This window comes from Coenobita brevimanus, chromosome 15 (assembly GCF_032717465.1).
Source record: "Coenobita brevimanus isolate Jiangsu-jjx chromosome 15, ASM3271746v2, whole genome shotgun sequence".
Classification (NCBI taxonomy): domain Eukaryota; kingdom Metazoa; phylum Arthropoda; class Malacostraca; order Decapoda; family Coenobitidae; genus Coenobita; species Coenobita brevimanus.
This window is the reverse complement of record NC_136968.1, coordinates 1,943,539-1,954,257: the sequence shown is the minus strand read 5'-3', so window position 1 is coordinate 1,954,257 and position 10,719 is coordinate 1,943,539. Positions and strand designations below refer to the sequence as shown.

The 10,719-nt window shown below is 41.5% G+C and overlaps 1 protein-coding gene across 1 annotated transcript; it reads left to right on the top strand.

The window, feature by feature from the left end:
• Window positions 1-6,241: 6,241 nt before the first annotated feature.
• LOC145390588 (uncharacterized) lies at window positions 6,242-8,721 on the top strand. The gene is made up of 4 exons (XM_080265399.1): window positions 6,242-6,285; window positions 7,665-7,812; window positions 8,074-8,193; window positions 8,611-8,721. The coding sequence occupies exons 1-4, from the start codon at window positions 6,242-6,244 to the stop codon at window positions 8,719-8,721; spliced, it is 423 nt and encodes a 140-aa protein (XP_080121525.1).
• The last annotated feature ends 1,998 nt before the right edge of the window (window positions 8,722-10,719 follow it).

Here is a 10,719-nt window from a genome sequence, read left to right as displayed (position 1 = left end):
CACCCAGAAGGAGGTGCAGCAAGCCTCTTAAATCCCCCTTGTGTTGAAACACTGAAGGTTAACGGACAACAGCAGTGGATAACGGATAAAGGACAACGGATAATTAACGATGAATAACGGATAACGAATGGACAGTGGATAACGGAAAATGAACGATGAACAAAGGATAATGGACAATGGATAACAAACAGTGAGTATCTGATAACTAACGGACGGTGGATAACGGAAAATGAATTACGAATAACGGATTATAAACAATGGATAACGAACAGCAGACAATGGATAACGGATAATAACGAGGCAATGAACACAATAACAGACAAGGAATAACGGATAAGAGAACAACGGATAACAGTAATGGGTAACAGGACAACAGAATTAGGTCTTTCTCCATTTATTTTCTGTTATATTCACATGAGTTTTACTGAAGTTAGCTTTCAATAATTTCCTGATGATATTTCAAATTTTAAAATGATGTCCTCGTAGGGAATGGGTTGAAAGGCAGGCAAAAATACACAATATGAGTTTCTATACTGATCCTGCATCCTTGTACGCTGACGATGATGATGATGATGACAAGGAGGAAGAGGAGGAGGAGAAGGAGGAGGAGGAGGAGGATTTGGAGGAGGAAGAGGAGGATAACAAAGATGATGATGATGATGATCAGGAGGAGGAGGAGGAAGAAGAGGAGGATATCAGTGATAACGATGATGATTATAATGATGAAAACAATGATGATGATGATCTTATGTCATTCTTACAAACTTCGTCAGCCATTTGAAACACACTTAGAGGAAGTATATACAGGCTTCAATAATCCATTTATTTAGACAGGACTTTTATGAGTTTATATTGAGTAGAAATAAAAATATATAAATAAAAAAACTGTATACATGATAAAAATAAATAACAAATACAGAAATAAAGTTACTTAACCCTTTAATCCCCAATGCATCTTGTAAATAATTAATCATTATAACAACATTATCATCAATGGAAGGACGCTCAGTACTGAAGGGGGGAATTATGGAAAAAAAATCCAGGTGCTGGCAGCTACAAGGGAACACTGGCTTGTTTCATGGGATGACCCTACAGGGGCGGTCACTTGTCTGTGGTAGATGGGTCTGCTCGGCCGGCTGTGATTAATCAGCAACAACTACCCTACCCCTGTCTAACCTACTTTATGCAGGGCCGGCCTTGAGATCTCCAGGGCCCAATTGGGAATATTTTTGGTGTGCCCAGGTTCACAGTCAAGGTCTGTAGAATCATAGAGATATAAATAAAGTCCATTATAGACTTCATACCTCTATGGTAGAATGGAAAGCAATCAAAATGAGCGATTACTTTCACACGTTTTACATTCGTTTTTGATAGCGATCTCTTTTACATGCAACATAGATTCACCACAACAATGCATAATTCGCTGCTTGACAAATTCATGGAGGTAAACCTTACGACATACGCTCAAATTATAACATCTATCTATCTATCTATTGCCAGACGCCATAATCCCGTAAGGAGTGGCCACTTGACTTTGAGTTACCTATTTTACAGGGAGGGGCACTAACCCTCCACCAACCCACTTGTTGACACGTAGGGAGCACGTATGGGTTGGTTATATGGTAACCACCCAGCGTTGTAAATGGTTGCTTGGCTTACAAGAAACCATTTGGCTTGTCAACGAGATGTATAAAAAAATCTGACCTGCATCAGGAAGTGTGTCGTCTGCAGCTGGAGGTTCCATGTGACGCAGTAAACAAACTCTCGCACTTTCACGCAAAACCTCGCGGCCCGAGGTCCCATACGTTTATTAGGAAATTCACTGTCTGAAGCATCCCATTAAACAAACCATCACCTATCTCCCCTACCCTACAGACCCTATAGGGTCTCTACCCTACCCTAGCTCCCTAGTGCGGGGCCCCTTAGGCGCGGTTCAGTTGGCTTGAAGCCGGGCATGCCTGTCATACCCTACTCGTGTCTGTCCCACCCTGTCCCGTCAAACCTTCCTTACCCTTTTCTAACATTATGTACACAGTCTACCCTACCTAACTGTCTAACCTACCCTACCTGATAAATCTGTACTTGAGTGAGTTTTTGTTATTACAATGATAAAATTTCCGTTAGTATTAAATTAAGAAGGAAAAAGTATTAGGAAGATATATTCCTTTCAAGCGTAAAAAGGTAAAAAAAAAATAGTATAAGTGAAAAATATATAAATCATCACAACTCATCCTTATTCTAACACCTTTTTTGTGTCATCTTCATTCTAACAATTTTCTAGAATTGTTTAGCATAGTTACCGTTATGTATACAATTTTCTCTGAAGGGAACGTCAAAGAAAACGAATATTTACTTGGGTGTCTTATGGAAATTAAATTCTTTATATAATATGTGTGTGTGTGTGTGTGTGTGTGTGTGTGTGTGTGTGTGTGTGTGTGTGTTCTTACCTAATTGTATCTTTACAGGAATGAGTCAAGCTCGTACTGTCCCGTGTCTTAAACCATATTTATCGTACATATCCTTAAATTTGTGAATTGTTTTGGCACACACTATTTCATTCGGTAGTGCATTCCATTGATCAATTGCTCTGTTTGGGAAACTGAATTTCCTTACGTCTTTATCACCTCTCTTCTTATGCAGTTTTTTGCAGTGTCCTCTTGCTGATGCTTCTCCATATGTTAAGCAATCATTTATGTCTATTTTCTCCTTTCCTGATATGCATTAATATAGCATTATCATGTCACCTCTTTTCCTTCTCTCCTGTAGTGTTGGTAGATTCAGTTTATTTAGTCTTTCTTCGTAGCTTAGGTCCCTTAAGCTTGGTATCCATCTTGTAGCGGCCCTTTGAACTTTTTCAATCTTGTCTATGTGCTTTTTGAGATGAGGACTCCAGACTACTGATGCATATTCCAGGGTTGGTCTAATGAATGATGTTATTATCCTTCTTAGCATGTCTTCATTTATGTGTGTGTGTGTGTGTGTGTGTGTGTCCTTCAACTCTTAGGCTATTTGATAGATTAATGGAAAGGTCTTACACTACCGTATGTACAAATTTGCAACCACCATTTTTCTGGGAAGTGAAGGAGCGTTGTGGTGTGGATGTGGATGTTGTAGAAAGCGTTAGGAGAAACATATGGAGGTGGTTTGGCCATATGGAGAGGATGGATGGCGAGAGACTAACGAGGAGAGTGTATGTGAGTGAGGTGGAGAGGGGGTGAGGGAGGGGGAGGCCGGGGATGAGATGAAAGGATGGATTGGTGAGGTATATGAGAGAGACTGACGGGGAGAGTGTATGTGAGTGAGGTGGAGAGGGGGTGAGGGAGGGGGAGGCCAAGGATGAGATGAAAGGATGGATTGGTGAGGTATATGAGAGAGGGGTGTGTGAGGTGGGAGCAGGGCAGTGAAATGGTGGGGGACAGGGCTACATGGAGGCGATTTGTTTGTTGCCACCCCTTACAGGATTAAGGCGTCTGGTAAAAGACAGATATATAGATAGATAGATGGATGGACAGACAGACAGATAGATGGACAAATAGACAGATAGACAGATAGATACAGATAGATAGATAGATTGATAGATAGACAGATAGACAGAGATGGATAAATAGATAGGTAGACAGATCGATAGACAGATAGACAGACTGACAGATAGATAGACAGATAGGTAGACAGACAGACAAAGATTGATAGATAGATAGGCAGATAGACAGATGGATAGATAGAAAGACAGATGGACAGATGGATAGACATTTAGATAGATAGATCGACAAAGAGATAAACAGATAGGTAAACAGACAGATAGACAGATACAGTAGATAGATAGACAGATAGATAGACAGACGGATAGATAAACAGATAGATAGATAGACAGATAGATACAGACACAGATAGACACAAAGATAGACAGATAGATGGACAGACAGATAGAAAGATAGATAGATAGACTAGACAGATAGATAGATAGACAGAGATAGACAGAGATAGATATATAGATAGATAGATAGACAGAGATAGATAGATAAATGGATAAAAAGATAGATAGATAGATAGATAGACAGACATAGATAGATAGATAGCCAGCCAGATAGATAAACAGAGAGAAAGATGGACACAGATAGATAGAATAGATAGATAGCCAGCCAGATAGATAGACAGATAGATAGATAGACTAGATAGATAGATAGACAGATAGACGTGTTGTGTCCTTTTGTTATGGAATGTCTTTGCGGATATTGCTTCATCTTTACTGAATATAAATAAAATAAATAAAGGATTAAATAAATAAATAAATAAATGAATTAATTAATCGATAAATAAATAAATCAAATGGCCAAAAATAAAATGATAAATATAAAATCATATATAAAAGAATAAATAAATAAATAAATAAAATGATAAATAAATGAATAAATAAATAAATAAATACAAATGATAAATAGATATATAAGTAAATAAATAAATAAATAAATAAAAATGATAAATAAATAAATAAAATGAATAAATAAATAATTACATAAGTAAAATGATAAATAAATAAATAAATAAACAAATAAAATTATAAATAAATAAATAAATAAATAAAATTATAAATAAATGAATAAATAAATAAATAAAAAGCGTAATAAATAAAATGACCAATAAATAAAATAAATAAATAAAATGATAAGTAAATAAATAAATAAATAAAATAAATAAATAAATAAACAAATTAAATATATTGAATAAGTAAATAAATAAATAAATAAATAAATAACATAAATAAAAATATAACTGGACAATAATTTTAATTTTATAAAGATTTGTTTTTGGAGGAAGAACAACATGACAATATTTAAACTCTCTCTCTCTCTCTCTCTCTCTCTCTCTCTCTCTCTCTCTCGTAACTAATATTATTTTTAAAGACAGGTATAGAAGTGGAAAGACTCCAATCTCGTCTTTCTTTAACCTTCCTTGTAAACATTAGAGAGAGAGAGAGAGAGAGAGAGAGAGAGAGAGAGAGAGAGAGAGAGAGAGAGAGAGAGAGAGAGACAGACAGACAGACAGAAATAGAGAGAGAGAGAGAGACAGACAGACAGACAGACAGAAATAGACAGAGAGAGAGAGAGAGAGAGAGACAGACAGACAGACAGACAGAAATAGACAGAGAGAGAGAGAGAGAGAGAGAGAGAGAGACAGACAGACAGACAGACAGAAATAAACAGAGAGAGAGAGAGAGAGAGAGACAGACAGACAGACAGACAGACAGACAGACAGAAATAAACAGAGAGAGAGAGAAAGAGAGAGAGAGACAGACAGACAGACAGACAGACAGACAGAAATAAACAGAGAGAGAGAGAGTAGGGTCACCTCTGCACCGCCACGTGTTCTTTGTTTACGTAAATCAGCTGACCCGACCCACGTGGGAGCCGCCCAGCTGATGCCTCTTTATGTAAGGGTGTGTAGGGGTACTGTATGGCCCCTTGTGTGTGTGTGTGTGTGTGTGTGTGTGTGTGTGTGTGTGTGTGAAGCAACAACTGGGTCTTTACATAATCTGACACACACTCATTAACCCTTTCCTTACGTCTAACACAAGAGAGAGAGAGAGAGAGAGAGAGAGAGAGAGAGAGAGAGAGAATTTAGCTATACATCAAATCACCATCAGTCTTGAATACTTAAGCATAACATTAACAATAGAATAGCCTACGCTGCTAGTCACGAAGAAGTGCTATTTAGAGGATGGTGAGCCCTAGTATTGTCTTTCAACTATACCGATCTGTAACAATAGATAGACAACAGCCATGGTGCTAGTCACGAAGAAGTGCTGTGGAAAGGTACGTACGTGGAATAAGTCGCTAAAGAACGGGAATCACGGCCAAATTACGGTGAAAGAATAGAACTGTGATACGGTGAAGAGGGTTAGGCAGGGGTACGGCAGGAGGTTAGGCAGGGTATGGCGGGTAAGGCAGGGGGGAGGGTAGGTCTGGCAGGGGTGAGGCAGGCACGGGAGGGTTAGGTAATGACAAGACAGAGGTTAGGCAGAGTGGGTGGGTTAGGCCGGGGTGAGGCACAGGGGGTAGGTTAGGCAGAGGTTAAGCAGAGGGGATAGGTTAGGCAAGGGTGAGGCAGAGCGGTAGGTTAGTGAGGGGTAAGGCAGGAGGGTTAGAAAGGGGTTAGGCATGGGTGAGGCGGGGGGTAGGCAGAGGTTAGGCAGATATATAAAGGTGAGGCAGCAGGAGGCCTAGGCAGTCTAACACTCACCACCATGAAGACCCTGGCACTGCTCTCTCTCATCGTGGCCCTCGCATGGTAAGGCTCGTAACACATCTTCCTAAGCGAATTAGTCTTTATATCACACTGCAGTATCCTCTAGTACGGCACCAATCTTGCCTAACCTTACCCAGCCTAGCCTATATTAATCTAACCCAATCTAACACAACTCTAACGTCACCTAACCCAACCCAGTTCTAATGGACCCGGGTTCGATTCCCAGCTGAGGTAGGGAACAGTTTAAGGATTTGAATACCATAAAGGAGACTTATATACCAGAAGACCCGCCGATATGTAAAAATACCCCCGCTAATACCAGTACACCAGTCCGGTATGAGGCAGCCCTAGCATGTATTCAGTATGGACGGTGGGTGTTGGTGCCATAAAAATACCCCCGCTAATACCACTACACCAGTCCTGTATGAGACAGCCCTAGCATGTATTCAGTATGGACGGTGGGTGTTAGCGCCGAAGTGGTGACATGCGGAGGTGTAAGAGGACTACTGGGGCTTGGGATAGTCACGTTAAAAAAAAATCTGACCAGCTCTAACTTCTATCACACTTGCATCTATTTGGCGTCAGCTTAGTTATAATATCCACCTAACCCTACTAACACTAACTTACCACACCTAACGCCATCTAACACACCCCACACCTCACCAACCTGAAATCTAACCATCTCACGCCTCTCTAGCCACATCTAACACCCACCACACCTCTCTAACGCCCTCTAACACCCACCACACCTCTCTAACCCCATCTAACACCCACCACACCTCTCTAACCCCATCTAACACCCACCACACCTCTCTAACCCCATCTAACACCCACCACACCTCTCTAACTTCATCTAACACACCCCACACCTCACCCAACCCCAAGTCTAACCACCCCACACCTCTCTAACCCCATCTAACACCCACTACTCCTCTCTAATACCATCTAACACCCACCACACCTAACCTAACGCCAAATCTAACCACCCCACACCTTCTAACCATATCTAACGCACCCCACACCTCACCCAACCCCAAGTCTAACCACCCCACACCTCTCTAACCCCATCTAACACCCAACCCACCTCTCTAACCTTATCTAACACCCACCACACCTCTCTAACAACATCTAACACCCACCACACCTCACCCACCCCCCAATCTAACCACCCCACACCTAACCTAACGCCAAATCTAACCACCTCACACCTCTCTAACCCCATCTAACACCTACCACACCCCTCTAACCCCATCTAACACACACCACACCTCACCAACCCCCAATCTAACCACCCCACACCTCTCTACCCCATCTAACACCCACCACACCTCACCCAACCCCCAATCTAACCATCCCACACCTAACCTAACGCCAAGTCTAACCACCCCACACCTCTCTAACCCCATCTAACACCTGTGCAGGGCTAACACTCGTGAGGAGGAGGCATGGTGTCGATGTGGCGCCTTCGTCTCGTCACCACACAATGAGTGGTTCGTCTACGGGCTACCTGACGTGCAAGTGAACAGCTGCGATAGTCATAACCAGTGCAAGGACAGGTGTGCCGTTGAGGTGAGTTAATTAACCTGTCTACCTGCATTTCTTTACCTGTATTCTGGTATAGAGATTGGTATAATTATCACCTGGTATGAAAGAACAGGCTTGGTATGACGTAAAGCTGGTATAACGTAGAAATAAGTATAAATTTAAAAATAAAACTCAAAACAAATGCAGGTATAGCGTAGTAATAATAAAAAAAAATCAAAACAAGGCTGGTGTTGCGTAGAAACCAATATAAATTTTCAAAAACTCAAAATTTCCCGCCCTCACCAGTTTGCAGAAGCCACGAGCGACATGGATCTCTGGCACATGGTGAACGAGACGACAACAGTGGGTCAGATCATTTGCCAGGATTTGTACGACCACTTCATCTTCTTCATCCACAATTCCATGGTGAGTAAGAAAATTCTGGTGTATTTTGCACACTTTCTTCCTCTCTCTAACTCTCTTTAATTCTCTCACTCGCTCACTTTTTCTCACGGGCTTGTCTGTTCTGATATTCGCGCGGGTTTCTGTGTACGATAATTTGAAATGGTTTGTACGTAGCTCCATCTTCTTCACTCAATTTCTGGCATATATTTTGTTAATTTCTTACTCTATCTCATTTTCTTTAACTTTCTCTCTCTCTCCCTCTCTCTCTCTTGATCTATCTATCTATCTATTGCCAGACGCCTCAATCCCGTTTGGGGTGGACACAATAAAATGTTACATACCCCTGATTCACGATACATTTTTGCTGTTTGTACTGTCTCACTTTCTCTATCTCTCCTCCTAGCTTACTTTCACTTGCTCACTCTCTCTACTGTACAGGTGCACGTGTACTCTCAGCTGTGTGGAGGGCCATGGGAGTACACAGGGTTGGACTCGCAGGGCATGCTGTGCTGTAATTTGGGGCAACATGAGCACTGTGTTAGCAAATGAGCACCAAAACTAACACCACACCTAACGCAACCTACCCTAACCTAATATAACCGAGCCAAACATACCCAAACCTAGCCAGACCTACCCAAACCAATCTAAACCTACCCAAACCAATCTAAACCTAGCCAAACCTACCCTAACCTACCCTAACCTAGCCAAACCTACCCAAACCTACCCTAACCTAGCCTAACCTACCCAAACCTACCCTAACCTAGCCAAACCTACCCAAACCAATCTAAACCTACCCAAACCTATCCAAACCTACCCAAACCTACCCAAACCTAGCCTAACCTAGCCAAACCTACCCTAACCTAGCCTAACCTAGCCAAACCTACCCTAACCTAGCCTAACCTAGCCAAACCTACCCAAACCTACCCTAACCTAGCCTAACCTACCCAAACCTAGCCTAACCTACCCAAACCTACCCTAACCTAGCCAAACCTACCCAAACCAATCTAAACCTACCCAAACCTACCCTAACCTAGCCAAACCTACCCAAACCTACCCAAACCTACCCTAACCTAGCCAAACCCAACCTACCCAAACCTACCCAAACCTTCCCTAACCTACCCAAACCTACCCTAATCTACACAAACCTACACTAACCTACCCAAAACCACTGTTCCTCTGTTAATTAAGTTCAGGTGAGTTGGATGAAGACCTGAACAAAGTGGACAGGTGTGAACAAGTGCCTGAACACCTGTGAACACTTAAAATAAAATAAAAATGTGGCAGATTAAATAGCAAGTTTTTCTAACCTGATAAATACTGGGGGGGGGTGGATTTGACTAGTAACCAAGGAGACGCGTTCCTAATTCATACCTAAGCCTTATCTGGTTATTTTTGACTAATAACCAAAGAGACGCATTCCCTCCTCATATCTGTCTCACCTGACTTTGAGACTGGAGAGTTGATTTGACTACTAACCAAGGAGATGCATACCTATCTCATACCTAAGCCTCACCTGGTTAGAACGGAGAGTGGAGGGTTGCTGTGACTAGTAACCAAGGAGACGCATTCCTCCCACATACGTTTCATCTAGTTTTGTGAGTGGAGGATTGATTTGACTAGTAACCAAGGAGACTCATTCCTCCCTCATACCTATCTCATCTATTTAATTTTGACTAGTAACCAAGGAGACTCACACCCCATCCTCCCATTCTTAACTCTACTGCGCCTGGTGGTTGAGAAGGATAAATTGCTAAAATTAATATGTTAGGGTTTGTATCCGAGGGGAGGCTGGGGTAAACTGCTCACATTGTGACACTCAGGGGCAGAGGAGGCGGGTCATCCTTGCCTTAAATGGTGGGCCGAGAGAGAGAGAGAGAGAGAGAGAGAGAGAGAGAGAGAGAGAGAGATTGGGGGAGAGAAAGACAGATTGATACATGGAGAGAGAGAGAGAGAGAGAGAGAGAGAGAGAGAGAGAGAGAAAGACAGAGAGAGAGAGAGAGATGGGAGGACAAATAGATAGATAGATAAATAAATATATATATAAATATATTTATATAAATATATATATATATATATATATATATATATATAGAGAGAGAGAGAGAGAGAGAGAGAGAGAGAGAGAGAGAGAGAGCGAGAGAGAGAGGAATAATTTTTGTGACTGGCTGTACATCGTTGGGCAGAAGGGGTTAAAAGGGAAGAATTTTTGCGTCCTTCTGTACCTTATTTCCCGCATCCTTTCCTGGCACTTCTTCGTGACTAGCATCATATTCCAGTGTTATATTTGCAGCTCAATGACAGAAAAAGACAATACTATGGCTCTACATCCTTTCCATAGCACTTCTTTGTGACTAGAATCATATTAAAGTGTTAAAAAGATAATACTACGACCCTTCATCCTTTCCATAGCACTTCTTCGTGACTAGCATCATCTTCCAGTGTTGAAAAGACAGTACTATGGCTCTACACCCATTCCATAGCACTTCTTCGTGACTAGCATCATACTCTAGTGTTGAAAAGACAATACTACGACTCTACATCCTTTCC

Coding starts and splice junctions, on each gene's coding strand:
- LOC145390588 (XM_080265399.1), top strand. CDS start 6,242: ATGAAGACCCTGGCACTGCTCTCTCTCATCGTGGCCCTCGCATG. Junction 6,286..7,664: donor CTCATCGTGGCCCTCGCATG/GTAAGGCTCGTA, acceptor ACACCTGTGCAG/GGCTAACACTCGTGAGGAGG. Junction 7,813..8,073: donor AGGACAGGTGTGCCGTTGAG/GTGAGTTAATTA, acceptor CGCCCTCACCAG/TTTGCAGAAGCCACGAGCGA.